The sequence below is a fragment of the Nothoprocta perdicaria genome, unplaced genomic scaffold (assembly GCF_003342845.1).
Source record: "Nothoprocta perdicaria isolate Ctin4 unplaced genomic scaffold, notPer1 scaffold_101, whole genome shotgun sequence".
In the NCBI taxonomy this organism is placed as follows: Eukaryota; Metazoa; Chordata; class Aves; order Tinamiformes; family Tinamidae; genus Nothoprocta; species Nothoprocta perdicaria.
In genome coordinates this window covers 302,682-326,580 of record NW_020454106.1, presented here as the reverse complement: position 1 = coordinate 326,580, position 23,899 = coordinate 302,682, and the positions used below count along the sequence as shown (strand labels likewise).

Below are 23,899 nucleotides of genomic sequence, written 5' to 3'. Positions count from 1 at the left end.
TTTGGTGAGGGAAAGGAAGATCCCAGGAATGGTTAAATACAGGTGAGCCCCATTTGTGGACAAGAGCGATGTGACCCCAGGGGACGGTGGGGGATGATGTGGGAGTTTCCAGGAGAGCAGGATCGTTCAAGGACCATTGAGAGCCTCTGGCAGCGCTGTGTTTGTGCTTCCATTTCTATGTGAGGTCTCTGCTGCCTTCTCCCTTGCCCCTAGCAGGTGCTAAGGGCAGAGTGATAAATKATAAAGTAAAAATAACAAAATATAGAAATAAGTAAATAATAAGTAAATAATAAAATAATAATTAAATAATAAAGAAAAAATAGGGAAAGGGAAGGCAAAGCAAAAAATAAAAAAAGGAAAAAGTGCACGTAAAATGGAGAAGATAGAACGCTGCTGTCTAAAAGTAGGTGCATTTGCAGAGATCTTATCTTACTTGGACCATCTCCCTGAAGGCAGCACGACATTTGTATAATTTCATAGCGCTCCTCCGTGATGTGCACAGTGAGAGCTTGTTCTGGGAAACACTCATCGACCCCAGCAACTTCCTGCACTTGAGGAATCCCCCTGAAATAAATCACAGCTAAGTGTCCACAGGATTCAGGCATTAAGATGTAACTATAAAGTGAACTCAGGCTGATTCCTCTCTGGCAATGCATAATTCATATCTTTTCCGGGAGCCTGTGGTTCCCTTCCAGCAGGGCGTTTCACAGCTCTAGCATTTGCTTACTAAGGTGAATGCCCTTTTACACATTCAAAAGTCTGTGACCTTCAAGTATGTTATCTTTCTTTTTATCCTGAATGCTACGCCTTACATCTCCAGAGCTGTTGAATGAGGAATGCAGAATTGGTTGCGATATTGCCCGTGCTTTGCCTAACACACGTTCATGCACACAACTAAACAGGAAAAGGGCAGGCTTCGGGAGGAAAGGAGGATTACAACTGGCTACAGTAGTAAATTCCTTCTTTGATTTTATTTTCAAGGAAGGGAGGGAGGGAAAACAGAAACACACATCTTTCCCTGGGGTGCTTTGGGGAGAAATGTTTACATTTTTGGTGCCCCTGTTTGCGGTCATTTACTTTTATTCTTCTTTATAATCAGTGATGACCTCATCATTACAGCCTGAGGCACAACTTCTCTCATCTTAAAGCAGAGCCCTATATTTGGTCCGGACGATCATGTCCTCACTCCAAAGACTGTATGGATTAGGTGTCCTTTATATAGATCTTTCTGTAAAGGGCTCCTCTTGACTAGTTTCCATACAGATGCTATATGGTAGACATGTAGGATGGGATTCTGCTGCAGAGTCTGACACAGATGGAAATCTTAGCTTTTTGAAATGAGAAAAGCATTTATTTCTGTTACCTGAAGTATCTTATGAACTCCCATAGGTCTTTTGTAGTATCTATGAATGCTCTAGCTACCCTAAGAAGTTCAAGTAACACTATTCATCTGTGTTTTGGTGACAGGACCCTAATTCTAGTCATAACAGTTAAGGGAGTCAAGAGAGCAACTCAATGGAAAAAATATGGGTACCTATTTAAGAGTAACTGATGTACTTTCTACACTGCCRTGGGTGTATTAATGGCTGGGAATGGGGGCTTTCAGTTGCCAAAACCAAATGTCTAGGGTAATTTCAGGTTTTATAGTCCCAYCTGGCCTCCAGCTGCCACCCAAGAAGGGATAGTCACATCTGTCAGACTGTGCAGATATCTCAAATAGCWCAGGGCACACCTCATGATACTAGATGCCTATCTGGGGGCAAAAAGTTTAAACTCCAGATCTCCAGTGACTGTAATGGGAACTTAGACAGTTGGAGTGCAGGGTCTTTGCTATAGATACTGTGTGTGTCTCAATATTGAGCTTTCACACAATTCTAAACCTGAGTGAATTTATGGTGGTTTTCTCTCATGCTGTACCAGTCTCCAACAATTTTCAGGTCAAGGACTTCTTGAGGTAGATGTGGTTTCTGCTCATATCATATCCCTTAGTATTTTCCCGTAAAACTAAAACTTTAGAATCCACAGAAACAACTTTTAGCACTGAATGGAAAAATATACAGCTATAGCACAAATATGAATGGTATCTGAATCAGTTCTATGTTTATTTATTTATTTATGTGTTTAATTTCTCTTCCCATCTCTCTTTATTCTTCCAGGAATTTACAGAGAAGATGGTAAGTGTATCTTCAACCCTTCAGTACAAGGCTACTTCTGCAAGCAGACAGCTCATGCACTTGTCATCCTTGAAAACCTGGACCCCAATAGAGTCAACCAGAGACTGTCTCCAGTGGTAGCACTGACTGACAGCTTTATGGATACCTTCAGTGAAGTGACTTCAAACGCAGGATGTTATCCAACTGAGCATCCTCCTGCTTTCTCTGCTGTCTTGCCATCCAACAAACTCACTACAGTTTGCTTCCCTGACCTACCACCTTTGACTTTCAGACTTTACCTTCTCAGTGGCCAAAACTCAACCAAGTTTCCTCTTGCTATATTCTACAATGAACCCCTCAGCCTTCGTGTTTTCATTCAAGGGAAGTATGTCTCTCCAACCCTGTCTTCTTTCTCACTGAATGAAGGGCTTGGAGCCAATTACTTTAACTTTGAGAACAACCTTCTCTATGTCCTCCTTCATGAAGAGGAACCTGTAGAAATAGTCACTGGTCTTTCCCTTCACATTGCTTTTTCTGTACCTGAGACCACTGGGGAAGAGGGTGAAACAAATATAATAAGTCGATTAGCTGATTTCTTGCAGGTTGATCATGACCAAATTAGAATAGTCTATCGTGTGCTGGGAGATGAAAACATGTTAAAAGTCATCTCATCCAATGTTAGCAAGAGGAGATATCACTGCCCTAATATGACATTTTGTACAGCCTCTCATACCAGGCCTGGCTCACAGGGAGTGAGGAGAAGATCAGTAAGATCCCGAACTCTGAATGTATCTGCTAGAGCTGTTCCATCAAAAGTACTGGTCATTGAACTTGGTGATCCACCAGGCCATGCAAGAAATGAATTTCATCACTCCTTGACAATTGACAGCTTAAAAAGTTGGGCCAGAACTATTATTATCACTCATCAAACTGGAGATCTTCAGAGAGGGCTGGACCTACCAGTTGATGCTTTAATGGTGACTCAACCTTCCTTCTTGTCTCCAGAAGGAGATAATCACAGGTAGGTGTTTTGCTGCAGTATCATTAAAGATGTTCACACTCATTTAAATGGAGTTAGTCATTTTARCCACTTGATCTGCTTATTAGGATAGGGAATAACTTCTTTCCATTGACTGAAATATATCTAACCACAGTGCCTTATAAATATCTCCTGGCATAGCAGTGTCCAAGAGGTTAGCAAGACTTCTGAATGTAATCTATGATGTTCTGTTGGGGCTCATGGATCTCTGCAGTATAATCGATGTACACTCTATGACACCTTAAGCCAGTAAAAGTGTKTCCAGAAGTTTGCCTTGAAACTGTAAGCTATTGGATAAGGTCAATATTTCCAAAAAAAAGTTCAAAATCTTGTTTCTTTTTCTTTACTTTTAACCACTTAATTAAGTCTATGAATGTTTAGAATTTGATGCCGTGCCAGAGATGTGCTGTGAAAGATATATTGTCGCTTTAAGTAACTTACAGATCTAAACCTTGATTCTAAACCTCACAGAATTTAAAGCCAGAAAGGACCATTTCATCTTCTAGTTTAATGTCCTGCATGACACAGGCCACTGCTGTTTAGTTTGATACCTTGCTGTTGACTTTTTTTGTTTGATTGAAATATAGCAATCTAGAAAACCAATCTTGAAAATGTGGTGTCAGCATCCAATTCTTYCTTCAAATATATATATAGAGACATAGGTAGCTAGAAGGTTATACCTATTTTTGTGTCACAAATACTTGCCTATTTTCTCTTGTGAATCCCTCCATCTCCAGCTTTCTGTGAGAGTTTCTTGCTCTGTCTTTTTGTCTACCATTAGCAAACTGCTGGGCATTGACTGTTCCCTCTCCTGAAGATGCCACCACAGCAATAAAAACACTTGCCTGTCTGTTTTTAATAAATATAGGAGTTTGAGTTCTGGTCAGTGTSAAGTATTTAAATCCTTGTTTTTGATTCCTTTCCTTCTTCCTCTCTGTTTTTTTTCAGAATATTTCAGAATATTTAAGGTTGGAAGGGACCTCTACAGATCATCTAGTCCAACCTTCCTGCTCAAGCAGGCACACCTAGAGCATGTGGCACAGGGTGGCATCCAGGCGGGTTTTGAAGACCTCCAGAGTAGGAGACTCCACAACCTCCCTGGGCAGCCTGTTCCACTGCTCTGTTACCCTAACAGTAAAGAAGTTSCTCCTCACCTGGAGACGGAACTTCTTATGCTTCAGTTTGTGGCCATTACCCCTCGTCCTATCGCTGGCCACCAGTGARAACAGCCTGTCCCCTTCCTCCCTGCATTCTCCCTTCCTGAACTTATACATATTAATCAKATCCCCTCTGAGCCGTCTCTTCTCCAGAGAAAAAAGGCCCAGCTCRCTCAGCCTCTCTTCATACGAGAGATGTTCCATTCCCTTAATCAATCTGCCAATCCTTTTTTGAGGTGTGGATGTTTAAATTGCTAGCAGTTTTACTTCATGTCAGTGTCAAAAATAAAAATAAAAAGTGGTACTATATCCTATTTTCTGCTCACAGAATTCAATGATCCCATTAGCCCATTTTTCCACAGAAAAATGAGAATTCCTGATCATTCATTTTTTCMTTATATTTTCTAGTTCATTTTTAGTTACTTCTTTCCAGGACGCRGTCTTCCATTCTATGTTGCGGCTTTCCAAGTTTTAAAACAACTCTTACTAAGTACATAGTTGTTCATTTGACTATATAAAAATACAATTAATTCACTCAGATTCAACATACCATGTGACCTAAGTGACCTTGTTTGGCCTTTCTCAACTCCCCACAACTTACCAGCTCACCAAAACTTCTGTGATTTCATCAGAAGTGATTTTCTCTTTATTTGTTGAGGTAAATATCCCCCAGCATCAAGCCTGCAGCTAATAACACACCACCACAGGACCCTCTGTTGCCTGATCATCATTTCCCCATGGAAACTACACTTTGAGCTCTGCCTGTTAACTAGTTCTTAATGAGGTTTGTATATACTGATTTTTTTTATTGATGAGGCTCAATGAGAGCTCAGCATTTAAAGGATTTTTCCTTCCCCCTCTAAAAGGGTTTCCTTTCCTCCACTGTGACAAGCAGCCCTTTACTTCCCTTCCTTCYTTTGGCCCTGTCTTGCTCTGTTCAGCCTCTTGCAGCCACTGTTTGCACAGTCCAGATGGCAGCCCTTATCTGCTGATAATGCTGTGAGGAGCAGGGCTGAGGAGGCAGCAGACAGCAATATTTTTCAACTCGAGATCCTGGATCCATATTAAAAGCATATGGGAAAATATGAAAAAGGTAATATTCCATCTGTTATTAATAGGGGACATGGGATTTAATGCCTGGCAACCTTCTTGTGTACTCTTTTGATATTGCATAATGTTATTTTTTGATGTTGTGCACTACTGAGCCTTACCCACCTATAGGCGTATTCCATCTATGCAGTTATCTTTATTAACCAGAGAAAGAAATTGGATTTGTCTAAGACTTATTCCCCTAATTAATACCATATCCTCTTCCTACCATTGACCCCTGTACTGTCCTGATGTCTGCTGGCTGCTAGTGATGCAAGCTGCTTTTTGCATGCTGAACTTTTCTACTGGGAGCAGAGTGGCTTATGGTAGTGAAACTCCCACATGAAGATTTGCTAAACTTGGATCCCAGGAGTATTTACTTTGTCCTTTTTCTTTTGTAGATTTTGTTTTTTGATTGTTTTTGGTTTTRTTTGGAGGTGGTTTCTTATTAAGTACAGTGAGAAATTGTTCTTTGCAAGATCAGGTCTTAAGTTAGGGCCAGACCTGGAATGTGCAGAATAATGTTTATAGACACAAGATCACTATCATCAGCACAGAGTCACTAACATCAATTAACGGGGGATACTTCTGTTTTGATGCAAAGTTTTTGAGAAAAAAGAAAAGTTATAGGAAATATTGCAGCATGTGATAGCAAATATTATCCTTTCTCTATGCTCTTCTGAGATGCCCAGCATCTTGCAGAGTTTGACAGATAAATGACCTCTCATTCCCTGTGTTGATTACTGGTAAACAGTGCAAGAGAAGCAGTGATAGCTACACTGTGGGAAATGTAGAAACTATAATTTTTCAGAGGAGATCCGACACAACCCTATTATGTGTGTGTGGATTCCTCAATACCTCTGTGAGAAACATCAGGATGGGCAAAGAGGGATCACCTACAAGGAAGGCTCACTACCTCTTCAGCATACCAGGTAGGAGTACCTTTTGTGAAATACAACTCATACTATCCCTGCACCTCGCACTGCTCTCTGGGGTGGCACATGGAGAAGTTTTTCCTGCCTTCTCTGGGCGTCAGGAATTAAAGGTTCTGTGGCACCAGCCCTCCCCATTGCTCCTTGGCAGTGGACAAGGCGATGTGGATGGCGGTGACCTCCTCCAAGCAACGAGGATCAGGTCAAGCCCCTGTGAAGGAGGCTATTTTATTAGAGGGGCAAGAACAGTACCAACTTAGAGCCAGGGATTCATTGTCTCAGTAGCTCAGCCCAGAGAAGGCAAAACGTGGGACCTATATTCAACAGAAGACTAAATCACCTAATCAGTGACCACATCAGAGCCCAACCACCTTTGCTGCTTGGGCTCCTCTGCAGTGTTATTTATTACTCCCCATCAGTCATAGCTTTTCTGAACTTACTCATGGCTGACATTTGTGATACAATAAGGCCACAGATAACTTGGGAAATGAAATCAGGGTTTTCCTGTTGGAACACCTAATATCCACTGTCTATCTGTCTTTCCCTAGGTAGTATATGCTAGTACAGGGCTTGGATTTGCAAGTAAGCCTAAGTATCCCCATGACATTTATTCTCTGGGAGGAACAGAGAAATATTTTCACCGTTGAGTTATGCAAAATCCAACCAAGCTATCAGATATTTACAGAAATAGCCCTCCTGCAGGGCCAGGCTCCCCGCAGTTTCAAACTCATTGCTCTTTTTGCTTAAAGACAACAGGAAAAGATGCTTGATAAGCAAAGACTGGGGTGTTCTTTGCATCCCAGGACAGCAATGCTGAAGGTAGCCTTGGAAAACCTGCTGTGGTTGCAAGGCAATAAGACTGTGTATGCCATTGCCATGCCATTAAAAAAATCAGTTGTCTGTTATGATTTGCAATGCCTTTTTACATTATTTTATTTTTTCTCCACTTAAGTCATGAGGGTTTGCCAATGAAAGAAAGAGGTGATCTTTCTGTGAATGAGTGTTTATAAACATATATTGCAATATATTTACAGATAATAATCTATTTTGAAAAGTTTGCCATGTATTAGTGCAAATATTATGCAAAAGAGTAAGAAAACATAACAGCAAATTCATGGTGTATGTTTGTGTGTGTGTTTTATATAAAATCAGAAATATAAAGCTGGGCATTCATCCAGAAACCATTAGGTTGATCTCCCCACTCTAAGGCAAGTACCTAGCTCATCCGTGACAGACCTTTAACCTGTTACAAACTGAAATTTGCAGACATTAGGTTTGGGGTAACATGTGAAAAATAGTGTGTGTGGAGGAAATAATGATGTTTGAGACTCACAGTAAGCAATAAAAGTGAAGCAAATTGCCAAAGAAGTGCTCTTTCAGAGAGCAATACCCATCCAAAGGACTAAATGAGAAGTTAGTACTCATTCGCTGTGTCACAAGGCTTACACGGAGGCAGGCAGAGTTACAGGTCCAAACTTGATTAATTCTGACACTTCCTAAGCTTAAAGTGCTTGGACTTGATAACTTTCATACAGTTTTGGGTAGACTATTGTAAGTAACTGCAAAAGGTTTTAAAAAAGGTTTTAAAAAAAGGAAGATGAAAAGTCATTCTGTGGAAGGATCCAACTTYGCTCCCTCTTGGTAGCCAAGGACAGAATGCAAAAATCCTGACCTTGGAGATGCTTGAGGCTGTATCTAAGTGGGCAGACCTGATTTCTCCCATCTGGGTATTGCACAGCTGGTTCATGACACCGTTATCAAGAAGCTACGAAGCTCCCTGTGTTCAAGGGGCTCCAAGTATCCACCTGGTCCTCTGCTCAGAAAGAAAATCCAGATTTTTTTCCAGAGAAAATTTGTGTTGTCCAGACCTGGGAACAAGGGCTTTGTTACAACCAAAGATAATATATATAGGTGATTATTCAGGATGAAGTTAGACACCAAAGGGCATTTTAGCCTCATGCAACTATTCCTCCTTTCAGCACAGTGTTCCCGATCATATTCTTTCCCACTGCCTCTTTTTTTGCCTTGCTTTCTCATTCACTTTCTTGAGCTGTGAGTGAAGGAAGGACTTGTTGAGATTTCCAATTCTGGTGTCTGGGACTAGCTAGTAGGAGCAATTATGTGAAAAGTCACAATTAGCTCCTGCATCTCTGGACTGGAATGTGCCCAGTTTGGGTGAAACCACCTGGAAATTTATCTGCCACAAACACCTGTAGTGAAAATGCCAAAAAGGCATTGGTTGTCACTCAGGAGCTTGTGATTTAATTAAACTTGGTCAGATGTACATAGGAACACTACAGAAGGAATGCTATGAAAAACTATGTGCTATTTGGCTTATCTGTGCATGAAAAAGACAGTCTAAATTAGGAGTAGTTACAGGGAAGGACTCTCAAGATGATCACAGAAATAATAGAGTTTATTTTAAGAAATAAAGAATAAAAGAGCTTGGCTTGTTTAGCTTGGCTAAACAAGGCTGAGGGGGAATATAATCCTATCTGTGCAAATATGTTGGAAGAGTAAATATCAGAGAGGAAGAAAAGCTCTAGACACTATGAAAAATGATGGAACTTGAACAAATGGGCGTAGATTATTAAGAGAGAAATTTGCATTTAAAATTAAAGGAATTTTCTACTCAGTAAACTGTAAAAACTAGAAGAAAGTTCCAACAGGGCTAGATTCCTTGAAGAGAATCACTTCAGCCCAACAATAATATCCTCATGATTCCTTTTTTTTGTTATTTTTCTTTGTTTTTGTTGTTTTTGTTTGTTTGTTTTGTTAAGTTTCGAACCAGTTAAGGACTGATTAATTGAGACTAATAAATAAATTTATGGTGAAACTTAGAAATTTTCTAATCAGAGAAGTGAGATTCTTTAATGGGCTGTCTATCAAGAAATGGAATGAGCAACTTAATGAGATTAAAATAGACACTAATAAATATATAATCAGAGTTATGCCACTGCATGATCATATAGGACTCCACTTAGGAATCAAAGMCAACTCATTTTTTTTTACTCTCAATTCATGCTTATTTTCAAACTGGGGTAATGGGTAGCTCAGGGATCTGTCAACAAGACGTAGGTGTTCAACATGAACTCAGAGGTTCAGACATATCTTTCTGTGATGAAGATAGTAACCAGTGGCTTGTGTAGGCAAAGTTTTTGGAATTTATTCCATAACTTAGAGGAGAAATTTTCTTATCACAGATCCTTTGGTTAACTGCCTTTCTTGATGACACTTTTAGCAGAAAAAAAAATCAGAAATTGAGTGGGTATCAAAACTGAACCATCAGCACATTGGTGGAGTCAGAAAAGAACAATTGTAGTGGTGTTGTTGACACTGCATAAGGTCTTTGACTATGCAGGTGTTAGATTCCAGGACTGCTATTTTAAGACTTTTCTTCAAACTGAAATCAGTCTGGGGATGTTTAGGAGGTAGTTTGATGTCTCTGCCTATTGTGAATAGAGAAATGATCTTGTAAGCATTCCCACAGTTAGACTTCCAGGAGTTTATATAGCCTCCTTGTAGGAGGTTACTACCTTGTACAGGGAAGCAAAGGGGGGAAATTAGGCACAATGATCTGTGAAAGTCACTAAGAATGTTGAAGCACTTAACTGAAATCTCCGTTCTCCCCACCTACGGGGGAAAATATCTAATCACAAAAGAAAAATAGGACTAAATCAGTCGGAACAGCACTGGACTATGTCAGTCTTTCAACAGTAGTTGCCCTTGAATTAAAATGGAGCTGCTGCTTAAGCTGAGCCTTACTTTTAAGCTACTATTAGGTTAATATCTACTATACATAGTATGTAAAAATCCCTTGTTATTCTGGTGTATCACTTTGTGCCTCATAGCTATGAAAACTCACCAATCACTCTCAGAAGTGACTCTCATAAATTACAAAACTCAGGCAATGAGAATTGAAGTCTCACCTCCACTGTAACACTGACTGAAGTTGCACCTTGCTACGTCAGTGAGCTTCCAAAAACTAGGTGGTTCCCTTGCAGGAAGGGAAGGAAGGGAGCAAGGAAGCAGGAAAAGAGAAAGGACAGCAGGAAAGAGCAGAGGAGGAGAGTGCAGAGGGCAGAAAAGACTCAGGACAAGCAGACTTTGGACTCTTTGGACACTCAGGAAGCTTTACAGGTCTATGTGGAGTGAACAAGGAATATATTGTCATTAAAAGACTATGAGTCAGCCCAATCAATGTGTGCCTCTTTGAAAGAAAGAATTTTGTGCTATATCTCAGTTCAAAGTGAAGGAGACCAGCTCAAGGAGGTCCTTTCCCAATTCCCATGTGTTCCCATGATGTGACAGATGTTCATACACACATGGGAGCACATCTCAGAGCCAGGAGATCCCAGGAAACCCCACAGGCTTTCTAGGGGATTGGAAGGAGACCCGGTCCCAGAGGTGGCATCGTATCACTGTCAAAAAAGATTCTTTTTTTTTTTAATGTCAATTATGGATGTGGCTTTATGTCATATATGTACGGGATCCCAATTACTGGAATCTCTGCTAAAAGCAGCGTAAGTAAAGCTATGCATTTGATGATTTACATAGCGTGGGTGCACACAGGAGAGAGGAGCCGACAGTCCCATCTCTAAGGGATTGATCCTTTCCCACTTAGCCTTATTTAAAATACTGTCACTTCTATTAGTGCAGTGTAGCTGGTGGAAAATTAAAAGTGAATGACAGGCATCTCGGCTCTGAAGCCAGCCTGTTCTGCCATCGYGTTGTGCCCATGACCAGYGCTTAACACACACACACACAAAAGAAAAATTCTTTCACATGCTTTTTTAATAGGAGTCTGGTGACTGAAGGGTTAAATGGCTTTGGGTGCTGGGTCTTTGTGGGGGTATCTGTACATATATATAAATATAAATAAATAAATATATATATATATACACACACACACACCTTAGTTTGGCTGTAGGACCAAACGCCCGCAGGCCACAGTCACATTATCATCTGGAAATTGGATAACGACAGCACAATGACAAATCCAGGTTGCTTGCAATAAGGTGCTAATCCCTTTGCTTTAATATCGGAGCAGCGTGTAATGATGTTTGGACATCACTCCAGTTTACTGACGACCCCACTGGGGCCTGCAATAGAACCGTACAACTGTCTAACAAGGCGTCAGGTGACCGCCGTCGTCAAAGCAACGGACGGTGCAATCTAATCTTCCCTTCATCCCTTCCAGCTCCCAATAAGGGCCAGATTATAGAAGTGGCCCATCAATGCTTGGTAACTCGAATCAATTAACGTTAATTCGCACAATGCTATGATGTATTGTGATCACTTTCATTTCGGAGAAGGGGGAAGAAATTGCTATAATTCACCTAAAATGAGGTTGTCTATGGTGCTGAGGTATTAATTGGGTGTCCATATTAAATGGAAAAGGAGCACRGTAGTGAAGGAAAAGTGGATGAGTGACTCTCTTGGCTGCTATTGACCTATCAGAAGAAGACAGTGCCCTTTTCCTTTGCTTTTATCTATTACAGTTTTCCCTATTGCGTGTCAAGTTGATGTATTATAAAAAATTCATTTGGTGACCTTTCACCCCCCTAGCAGATTAAACAATTTCACTGGGATGGCATCATTAACAGGACCTTGCATTTAATGATGATTTCTCTAAAAGGCCACGGAGATTCGATTTTAAGCTAACAGATTTATTGCACTATTATAACATATCGTAAAAAACTGTACCACCTACGGTCTGGTTTTAGGATAGAAACTGTTTAAGAGTTTATGTGGAGCTTAAAGTGGTATTACCTTGGGATACGCAGCAGCGGCAAGGCTCTGACCTCTGGCGTGATTCTGTTTGCATTTAATAAAAGACGTCCCTCCAACAGTAAACTTCAGGAGTGTGTTATGGAGGAGGTCTTAGTCTGGCTTAGTCCCTGACCACTAGCAGGCGGCATTGTAAAGTACGGGCATTTCCCCTGTTCTCCAACAATTGTCCCTGCTAGAGCAGGGAGATTGGACTAGATGATATCTAGAGGTCCAACCTTAACCATTCTGTGATTCTGTAATTAGTGTAATTCACTAATGAATCTGGAGGATGTTTCTCTCCTGTATGATGGATGGATTCTGAAGGCATCTGGTGATTGCAGATCGCCCTTTTTTATGCCTCTTCACCCTTGGGTGTACCCGTTGGCTCTTTCCAGTCTCCGATATTTTTTAAGTTGCGTTTTCCAGACTATGGGAATCTGAATTATGACAGTTACCACCAACTGCATCCACCAGGTAGATGTTTGTCTTCAGTTTTAGGTACAATGGCGATCATAAACTAGTAAATGAAAGCACTCTAAGCAGAAGAAAGCACTTGCCATATGGAGGAGAGACGTGTGTATATTCCTAGAAAGTTGTGTTCATGCTGAGTTGCTCCCTTTCCTTCTCCTCAAAGTGGGGAGAACATTCACCCTGAGCTAGACTGGGAACTGTCTGGAGCAGGGATAGTGTCTGTTGTAGATCCAACATCTAGCAAATGGAGATCTGATGGTGGATCTTTAACCCAGTAGGTTAAAGTCAGAACTCATATTCAGAAAGACTTGTTTGTTTATTTGTTTAATTAAAATATATGCCAAAAAAAAGCTATTCTTTTGCTATCTACCACCTTATCTGATGCTTTAAACAGGCATAACTAGATTCTAATCCGAATTTGCTTGCTGTCTGAAAGGAAATGCTCAAAATGGTTAGATAAAAAAGCTTACCCCTCTTTTCCCACCTGACCATCACAAGGTGATTCAGTTACTTGTTTATTATCCCAGTTCACCATCAGTCCTGCCTGCCTTGTTGCTCCTCTTCTCTATTAGACCTACTCCTACTAGCCCTCACAGCATCTAGCCTTCAGGGCAAAGACTTACAGTGGTCATGACTTTGTTCAAAGCTCCCTGCCAGTGTTAGCAATGTGCATGGCTGGAATATGTTGAATTTTGACCTTATTRGCTCAGCCCAGGCAAAAGATGGAATATATCATTAATGTCTGTCTGCATGTGTCTCATTCAGTCCATTAGCCCAGCCATCACAAAGGGACATGATCAATATTACTTTTTTATTTTTTCTTCACTGTCAGGGAAAGCTGAAACTTKCTTTCTGCTTGAGTTTCTTTTCTATAGCTTAGATTTTCTGTATGACATGGGGAAATTTGGGCATATATGGAAATAAAAGTCATCCTTTGGAGAGCTGTTKTGCGTACACTGGGAGTGAACCGGGACTCTTAATGCATATCTCTGGATATTCATGTCCCTCTTTCCTATCTATATCACTCAGTGATAAGATCTGCAGAGGGAGACAAAACCTTGAACAATGCAAGAAAGAGGGAACAGGTACCTCGTGTTTGGCTGACCTCATTCCCATCAGCCACAGTGGGAACATGYAGGTCTATATGGTCGGCATACCTCTGATTCAAGAGTGCTGATGTATCCACAACCCTTGTGGTAAAGCTGCACTTTCTTTGCCTTGTGCAGCTCCTCAGATTGCCTATGTCCTGTCTGCATTATGGCACCTTCTTCCCCACAGTCTGTCTTCTTCTCACCAGCAATCCCAWTTTGAATGCTTCCGTACCATTTGTGTGTTGCCTTGGACTTTGTTATTTTGCCTGGACCCCTGGGCCTTCAGGCTTGCCAAGAAGTGGCAAGTTTACAATAGAGATGATCAAACTTCCCTGCCAAGGCTTGTTCTTTGGCACTATTTCATTTTCTAATATTGATGTGTACATTGACTTTAATAGAACCTTGACACAGGCCCTAGATCTAATCTCTTTCTCCTGGAAGCCAATAGATAATAATAATTTATTACTAGAATTATAAATAATATAATTTAGAATGGCAACCACTTCTTGATTGCAACAATACCTTCTTCTCTCTGCCCCAAATATCTCCTTTTAGCTTGTGATTCATGCTTTTATATCCTCAACTGGTCCTCTAGTTTCTTCCTATGATCCRTAGCTTCCTTGCTGCTGAGTAACAGGCGTGTGGTCTCCTGCAGAGCCCTAGMTTGTTCTCCAGACCTGTGTTGGTGCCTCTGGGTCCGTTGCTGACCAAGATACCATGATATCACTTGCTTGCCCACTGTGCCCACCTACAGAAGTGCTGCAAGGCACTGAGCTGCCGAGCTGCTCTGCGATGAGTGCTGTCAGCAGGGGATTGCAAATCCTTCCCACCGTGGCACAAATCACCAGGGGAGCAGCAGGCTGCTCTTCTCTCCTCCCTCTTGACACTGATACTCACTTGCAGGGACATAAGTCACTGTGTGCAGGGCTGCACCCTAAGGCAGGGGCTCCTTCACAGCAAGAAGCAGGCTGGACCATGTGGAAGATAAATACCATGTTCTGTGCTATGTTGGCTGCATTCAGATCACCTGCAAACTAAAAATTAATGTTTAACGTGCATGTGAGATTTTTTTTTTTCCATTTTGTTATTTTATGGCATGCTTTAAGGAGTGGGAATGATCACCTGTTACCTCCTTTAAATGAGTGATGAGCCTGGGTTGTGAAGTCTGGCATTGCCCCAATATTTTTCGTGTTTGCTGTCAGTTTAAGGAAAATAGAAAGAGAATACATAAATAAATAAAATAAATAAAATAAATAAATAAAATAAATAAATAAATGAAATACTTTTTTTTCTGGTCTACATACATAAACTATGCCAAGATTCACCTGAACTTAGCTGAATGCAGTTGGATACGGAGAACTCACCAAAAGTGCAGATCTCTGCCATAAAAATACAGTGATCTGTTGTCTTTCTGTAGTGAATTTAAGTCACAGTACTGCATGTCCAATTATGGAAGGAGGCTGGGCAGAGTACTGCAGATGAATTGGTCCCTTTGCCATGATTTCCTAACATACTATCGCTTTTCAGAATTAGCAGCTTAGAAGAAAAGGAATCTAGAGAAGAAGTGAGACTTTCTGTTTAAATTGTGCCGGTTCCTTAAACCACAAGTGTCCTTAAACCCGTCTTTCCTGTTTCTAAGGTCTGATCAAATACTTACCATCTCCAGGACAATATTTCAGTACTTCAGCTCCAGGAGAGGCAGGATATGTTTTGTAATGCACAGTAACAAACTGAAAGAAATTTGTGGGTTTTTTTTTTGTGTTATTTGTAAACAGCTTTAAGCAAACACCAGCAAGATGAATGAATAACTTTGTTATTTTCATTTCAAGACAAAATCAAAAACTGCAAACAGTGTCACTGTAATAATTATTTAGAAGTATATATTGGTATAAAAGATATTCTAAACAACAGAAAGCACTAGGAGAGCGAATGTAATGATACGGATTCAGAATGAAATGTTGATTATTTATTCAAGTGCAAAAGCCCTCTCCGGTCGTGCTTGAATTTAAATTTCAGTCTTGAAAAGACAGTTTCTTTTAATATAGTATGTGGACTTCCCAGATAATGAAGTGTAGAATCATAGGGAAGACAGAATAGAGATGTGCAGTAAAACCTTTTGCTTTAAGTCTTGTCCTTGTGTAGAGGAATTGAAACTTTTTATTTACAGGAGCTCAAAGATACCCATTGGAAATCTTTCAGCTGGACAGGAAGCTTTTGTAGCCTTCAGTTATCAATTTGCTGGAATTAAGACTTTGGGGATAAGAATCTGGGTTTGTGAACATGTCAAGTCTGCCTGTGCTACATGAATCCTATGTGATGCTGGGAAAATAACTTATTTTGTTAATTCCTCAATTTTCCATCTGCAAACTCGGGTTAGGAGCAATGATTTTTTCTTTATTACTTAAGCATTGTTATGTGATGCCTGTTTCATATTTTTGTACATACTGATTAATGCAATGTATCAAAATATAATAATAAGATAAATTAGTAGTTGTTCCTACTAATTTATCCTTCCTACTCAAAACTAACACTTGAGTATTGCCACCTGCATTAAAAAAATGGCAGAAAATCTTGTGAACGGAAAATAATGCATAGTTATGAGACATAGGCATGTGTGAATTATCTCAGGAATTTACATCAGATGTTTTCATAGCATTAATTTTCTGTTTTTTTTTTTTATTTTTTTTTCTCAATTTCCTTTGCAAATGAAAGAAATGGAAGCAGACAAACCCCTGGAACTTGCTTGTATGTGAGGCCCTACAGCATCTCTGTTCGGGTTCAGCCCTCAGATGGAGAAATGGAGAAACCRCTTCCTGTGCAGCCGCAGATCATTTTCCTGGATAGGAAGGTAGGATTTGCCTCTCTGTGTATGGACATTTATTAGTGCTTCACATTCTTGACATCTCCAAGCAGTCCGAAAGCCATGGGACTGACCTAGAAAAGGCAAAAGATTTCTCTGTAAATAAGTAGTCAGTGGCACTGGCACATACCTTATCTTCTAGATCCTGTCCATATTTTTGAGCTTCCTTCTGCATCTTGTGAGAGTTAGAATCTTACTTTGGTAGATATTGTATTCAATCTCTGTTCCTCGGACTTAATAGATAACMTTGGAGCTTGTGGTGCCTGAAGTGGTTCATAAAATTCCATTTAGGCAACTGCATCCTCCCTTGAACTTCACACCCATTTCAGGCACACATTCCATTTTTTTTTTCTAGAGATGAGAGTTAGCAACTCTCTTAAAAAATAAAGAACTGAATGCTGAACTTTTCATGCACACATGGACTAGATCCTGCATGGCTATTATAGCGGTGATATTTAGGAATCGCAATTAATTTATTTCAGTGAGCGTAGGAAGAACTTAAATCTGCAGCTTATCTAAATGGACAGACTGAATCCATTCTGTTTCCTTGAACTTTGATGCTGTGGTGTCAAAATTATCTCGTAATGCTTCTCATACGCAATGTGAATGGGACACTGAGTAYTTAAAGTGAAGCAGCCAAATTTGCCAAACCGTGCTGAAATAGAGTGAAGTTGCCAGAACTGATTCTTCTGAGGTTAAGTTCATCTCAGAGAGTGATAGCGGGTTATGTTTTGTTGTTTGCAACATGTAACATGCATGTCAGTGCATTAAGAGATGATTATAATTGCTTAAAATTATCCAACATTTCTTTCCTTTTGGTGAGGATTGATTTCTCTCTTGTTCTTTTTCCCAGGGTAAGAGAGTTGACAAACTGGGGCTGCCCTCAGAGCCCTGGGTTGTATCAGCTCACCTCAAGGGCTCCTCGGAGGCTATACTAAAAGGTTTGGACATATTTTCTTACATTAAGGGTTATATCAAAGTAGACACGGATAATTATGGTGATAAATTTGAGGTTCACTCTGGTAAAGGTTGGACTTGAAGGTGATTCTTTGGACTGAAAAAAGGAAGGTTGAATTAGAAGGATTTTGGTGAACTGCCCGGTCACATGCTAGAGAAAGAGGAGTTTATACAAGGTGTTTCCATGCTCCGTCAGCACAAAGGGACTATATCCAGTAGTTCATCCTGAAAATGTATATCTTGGATCAAAAAGGCAAAGAATGGAGAATTAGAAATCCTGATATCTGATTTTCAGCTCATGTTAATTGGGGTAATTTCCTCAGAGTCAATGACAATCTGTTTGTCCCAGCAAATGATCTGGCCAAGTAGAAACAGAAATAACTGCCTATTGTTTTTAATTAGCATACTTCAATGTGAAAATGTTTTTCATGGGGGATTTAAATGCTTCCCTTCTGGTCCTCATTTATCAAAAGACCTGAACTCATGATTAACTCTAAGCATGTGAGTATTTCCCTTGAGGTTATTGAGACTATGCACATGCTTAGATAAAGATCGTTTTTTAAGCACAGCACTGAACTCAAAACCTGAGGATGATCATATGCTTGTAAACTGGAAAGTGGAAATGAAATTGATTATAAACAAAGCATCCCAGMTTCCCTTGTTCTGACCTTTAAGCATCAGTAAATAGGGCACACAATGAAAAGTTAGGTTTCCTATTATTAGGTAAAATATTTTGTTTGCAGGAAGATTATTTGTGCATTAAATTTGACTTAAAAAGTTAGCATTTGGGGAAGGTAACTGGTGTTCATGCTCTAGATTAGGATTCCCACTCTTTTAGCTTGTTCTTCTATTAATTTTAAATTCTTCCTGTCCCACTATAATTCTGGATTTACAGGTTAGAAACTTGCCCAGATTTTTTTTTAAAATTGTTTTTAGTGCATTCTCAGGAAAGTATGTCTCAAATGTCTTCAAATGTGGGTCTAGGTGAGTGATGATTATTGCACCAGCTATCATRATCAGCTGGGAAAATCCTGTGGCCTGTATCATGTAAGAGAGAATTTAGGTGTCCACAAAATGCAAACTAATTCTGGGATCTATTCAAAGGTTTTTCTAGATCCTTGCATATAAATATGTATACACTTCAAGACAATTGCATTTATACAGATTAAGCAACCCATAAAAATACTTTAAGACAGAGCTTGTTCTTCAGATATTTCTCCTATAGTAATTGTACTGGGACTATGCAATTCTTTTCCAGAGCTTTGATGCTGATGTTTCAACTGTTTGATTCTGATGGTTAGAAAATAGCAAATTGGCAATTTAAAAACTTAGATCCACCTGCCTTTTTTTTTTTTTCCTTTCCTCTCCCTATTGATTGTGTGTATGCCTTATAAGAAAAACTGCTTTGGGGAAACTTATTTTCATCTGACTTTTGCAATGGAAATTTAATATAGAGCTAAGGAAAGAAAAGAAGGAAGGAGAGAGGGAAGGAAGGAGAGAGGGAAGGAAGGAAGGAAGGAAGGAAGGAAGGAAGGAAGGAAGGAAGGAAGGAAGGAAGGAAGGAAGGAAGGAAGGAAGGAAGGAAGGAAGGAAGGANGAAGGAAGGAAGGAAGGAAGGAAGGAAGGAAGGAAGGAAGGAAGGAAGGAAGGAAGGAAGGAAGGAAGGAAGGAAGGAAGGAAGGAAGGAAGGAAATGCAGAGGGAGAGGGAGAAAGGATGGTGAGAGAGAAAAAGAAAAAGAAGAAAGAAAGAAAAGTCACAGAAGAGAAATGCACTTCACATTCTTTAAAAGATACATGCATCAAATTAATAGTCAATAAACTCCAGCAAAGAATGAACTGCGTTGTACAGATGTTCTGCATGTAATAGTTTGCTGCAGTTTTTCCTTTGACAAACGTCCTTATTGCACTCGTCTTTTGAAGCATATGAAAGCAGCATTTAATCGAAATGGGTCCCGTCTAGCATAGTGAGGCAGCTTCATCTGACAGCAGCCAAACTGCCTCATGGAAAGTAGTTTAGCTCCAAATTAGCTCGCTTCTGCGTTAAATACCAGCTTGCCTGAGAGATCTTTGTGAAGATTCCCATATATATCTGTAATATTCTGAGATTTGAAGCATATGTGCCTGAAAGCTGAGATAGTCTCTGTTGAGAAGTACAGTACAGTACTGCAGGCTTCATCATAGACTAGAAATGACAATTATAAATATTTGAACGCAGCTGACAAGACTTTCCATAAAAGTGGTGTTACAGTAAGTGTGTGAGCCAAGAAAACTCTTGGTAGTCAATGCAGATACTGCTGTGAGGAGGGTCATATGCTTAGGAGATAAATGGATGATCAGAATGGAGCCATTAGAGAAATCGACATTCCTATGTCCTCAGCATTTTTTTTTTCACAGTATAAATTACGGACTATTTATATGTCTTATGATAAGATGCATGTCTGGAGACCCGCAATGAACTTGGGGGTTTGTTGTGCAAGATGCTGCATGCATATAGAGAAAGCAGTCATAAATACTGGGATACTAGTAAATTTAACAKTATTGGGTCATGGACAGGGGAACTGTAACTTCTCTATCTGTGTTATTAAATTGTTTAAATATAGTATAGTTTTGGCTCAGGACAATTTCTTGCRAGCCATTTATGGGCACAAATCTGAAGGCCAGTCATCAATGAAGAGCTCTCATTAGGCAACCTATATGCACCACTTCTATTGGGAGGCTGTAAGAATTTAAGAGCAGAATTTAAGGCCAGAGCATACCAGTCACTTTGGCACCAAAGACCAGATCCCATCACTGATTACTTTTTGTCTTATGGATTTAGACAACCAGCAGGGRAAAGAAATGAAGTCAGCAGTGGCAGAAATTATTTGCCTTGGATAACCCTGTAGGTAGGAATGCTCCTTTAGATGTCTAACAGCCTAAATAAAGCAAAAGATCTTGCTTTCTGCCTCCCTCATGATGATACACGTCAAGCTGGGAGAGCATTATGCTAGCGTAAGGGCTCCAGGTTACTTCTGAAGGTATCTCTCAAGCTTGTAGGTAGCAGTGAAACAAATGCCATACATTTGTCCTGTGTTCCCTGGCCCAACTCATTCCTGTCCTTATGCCCTTCTAGAACAAAATTTGGACTGTGCCAGCAGTGCTTAGTCACTGTGGCTGAAGTGTTGGGCTAATAGGAGATGGGTTTTTATGCTGAGGCCAGGGAAGTGTGGGAAAGCTGGGCTTTTCCTTATATGTCTCTACACTGCAGCTAGCAAGTAAGAAAGCTTTCATATATTCATATCTGATATCCCTGATACTTCACAAATTAGACCTACAAGTAAAAGTCCAARGAAAATCCAGTTCATCCTGAGCTGGGTGCCATAGACACTCCTGGATAGAGAAGAGGAACATTAATGTAAGAAGATAAACACTGATGTAGAAAAGAGTCACTCAATCTGACCTATAATCCAAAGCTCTGTACCCACTTTTTGAACAGACCTATTCATTTGCGGTAGCAAAGACACTGACTACGGTTGTCTCACAGAGATATTTACTGTTTCACCAGTTGGCTCAATATCCTGAGTATGGAGATGGAAGACCATCAATGTCCCCCTTACCTTCAAACTTTATATACCTTCACCTGTGCTGCTCAACTGCCAAGACACCTGCTTCCTAAAGAAAATAATTATTATGTGTTGTCTTTGAGAAAGCAGGAGTGTCTGTGTTTGCGATCACTGGATGGAATCCAGCATCCTAGAAAGTACTGACTTCTTACCCCCACCTGAACCAACACTTGGAAAGTTTGTCAGTCTTTAGGATTTTGCCCCTTTCATTCCAAGAGCCTGAATGAATCACAGACCTGGTCAACATTGCTTAGAGAGCAAGACTTGGCTGGTGTTCAAGGATATATCCAATAAAACAGAGATCCAATTGCAAAATCAATTAAATATTTTAGAAAGAACCTGTTAAAATAAATAAAACATGGGGTAAATGTTGGATGTGTTCCATAATAGCTCAGAAGAACAGGTAAAATGATAGAGAATCTGTGTCCTAGGTTTTATTTTAATATTCTCCATGGGGATTTCACCATCATACTTCCAGTTAAGATAAAATCTCTCGTGTATGATCACAAGGTAGTCACCACAGACACTTTTCATAGACAGATATTTTTTATAGGTTCTGACAGCTATATGCTATAAACTTATATATTACTAAGACTTGTAAATCAGAAGGAGATTAAAACAGTCATCATTTTTCCTTTAAATAGTGTAGTTTGCTTTTAAAGACCATTCCTTCAGTACAAAAATATTAGATATCTCCCTAACACTCTCTTAAGCATTTTTTTTTGTTGTTTCCTTGGTGGCATTCTTAGTCACGTAAGACATGAGTGAAATCAGAAAGTGAATACTGGGAATTTTTTAAAGCATCTGTATAGTTCCCATTACCTCTGTGTGATCCTCCTAACATCTTTATTCATGCTGCACATCTGTGATACGGATATGTACAATAAACCCCATTTTCCGGAGAGCTTGGAGAACCAGGGTTCAGAAAGTTAGATCCTCCACTCCATCCGGAATTTGCTGTTCAAGTAACTTTGAAGAACTTGCCCCATGTAAAATTTCTGGGATCAGACAGATAATTTGCATTTAGGCAGTACACTGGATTTGATAGTTTGCATTTAGGCAAGACACTGGATTCAGACCTTTCCAAGTCCCACTGAAGTTACAGAGACTCTCTTGGTTTGCTCATTTTCCTGAATATTTTCAGGAGTGTGGCTAGGGCCATGCTTGTATGCTTATCTGGAAATTGTTAATTTATTATTATTATTATTATTATTATTATTATTATTATTATTATTATTATTATTATTATTATTATTTGTAGGGATCACTGAAGTACAGGTCATCGATGGATATGCAAGCTTTACTAACCTGGCTGTCTCCAGAGCAGGCACAAACTGGAACCTCATATTCACTGTCACATCACCTCCCGGTGGGTTGTTTTCTGTGTTTCATATGCTGTGCTTTATATAGGAAGTTTTAAGCCTTACTTGTGCGAGTGGAGCTATGCTAAACCTGTAAATAGCCTGAATTTTGTTCCACGTCCAAGTTGGCACCACCCAGGCAAACAGGGTGATTATTATACCAATAATTCAAGATCCTAAAAGTTAAGATGGGTCAGAACAGAGATAGGCTGTCAGAGAAAAGTGTCTCTTTCATTCTATGTTCCCTAGCTAGGAGGGGCTAGAAATTACAGAAGGCAACTAACATTTGGAGTCTTTTGCTTCTGAATAATCTCTCTTAATACTTTGGAATAGTGGAAGCAGATAATCAAGTTACTTTTGCATGCAACTTGATAAGTCTGTGGATGATATTGTCCAAAATGATCCATACAATAGCATGGGGTAGGATTTATGACCCAAGAAATCCCTTCCTTACGTGGGATTAAGTCAAGACCCAGAATTAATTAATTAATAATTTATTTATTTATTTTAATGAGAAAACTTTCTCCCTCCAAGTCAAAAGTGGCTGACTGATGCAGTTTTCTATGGTTTTGCAAAGGGACAATTGTCRTGCAGGAGATACTTGGAGGCGGGCCTTTAAAGGACTGTGTGTTGAGCTGGACACACACATTGATGATACTTCCGTGAGTGCAGTTGTAAAGCCAGCACCTCAAAGGATCAGACCCTTCAGTGGGAAGTGCAGCATAATGAAATGGTTTCCGAAAGTTATTTAAGGGGAGTCAAAAATCTTCTTTCCTCTGATCTAATAGAGATCCCTTTCATTAAACACTTAGCTAGTAAGAGTGTTGCAAAGAGATGTTTGCAGATAGCAGTGCAGACAGCTGATCCATCTGTGTAGGCATCATCTATGTAAATCAGAAAATTAATGCTTTTAGTATCATAAAAATATACACCAAAAAGAAGAAATCCCTATTACTTGTTTCTAATTGAGAGTTGTGTTGGAGACAGTATAAAGACTTTTATACTGCCAGACTCTTCTAGAAGATATTTGCTTATCATTCAATATAAATAAACAAAAATTAAACAATCAAATAATATTTGTTTGGGGTGCATTCTTGTGATTGCTYTCTGTGTATACCTTGGCATAATTACTAATCGTCTTGTGATATGGAGAAAGCTCAGAACATGCAGCAGATGTTGAATGCAATGATCTTAAGTCATTCAGTGGTAATTCCTGGAGAGAGTAGACTATTCATTGCATTACTGCATGGTCTCACTCCTTATCCTAGATTAATACTTAATTGACAGGTATCTTATCAGGGTTGATCCATCCATACGGTTTCTGATTTTTGAGAACTGATGAAAAAAAAGTCTTTTTAATTTTTATCAAAAGAGTAAGACAAATAAATAAAAGAAATTCACATCCATTGAAAAC

The 23,899-nt window shown here is 39.7% G+C and overlaps 1 protein-coding gene across 1 annotated transcript in view; it reads left to right on the top strand.

Annotated features, from left to right (window-relative positions):
- Nucleotides 1–23,899, top strand: part of PKHD1 (PKHD1, fibrocystin/polyductin) — a 234,406-nt gene that overhangs the window by 203,270 nt on the left and 7,237 nt on the right. The window contains exons 59-62 of the mRNA XM_026040938.1: nt 2,157–3,174; nt 16,426–16,552; nt 17,418–17,505; nt 22,386–22,493. Of these exons, the coding sequence (XP_025896723.1) occupies nt 2,157–3,174; nt 16,426–16,552; nt 17,418–17,505; nt 22,386–22,493 (1,341 nt within the window). The remainder of the gene's footprint in view (nt 1–2,156; nt 3,175–16,425; nt 16,553–17,417; nt 17,506–22,385; nt 22,494–23,899) is intronic.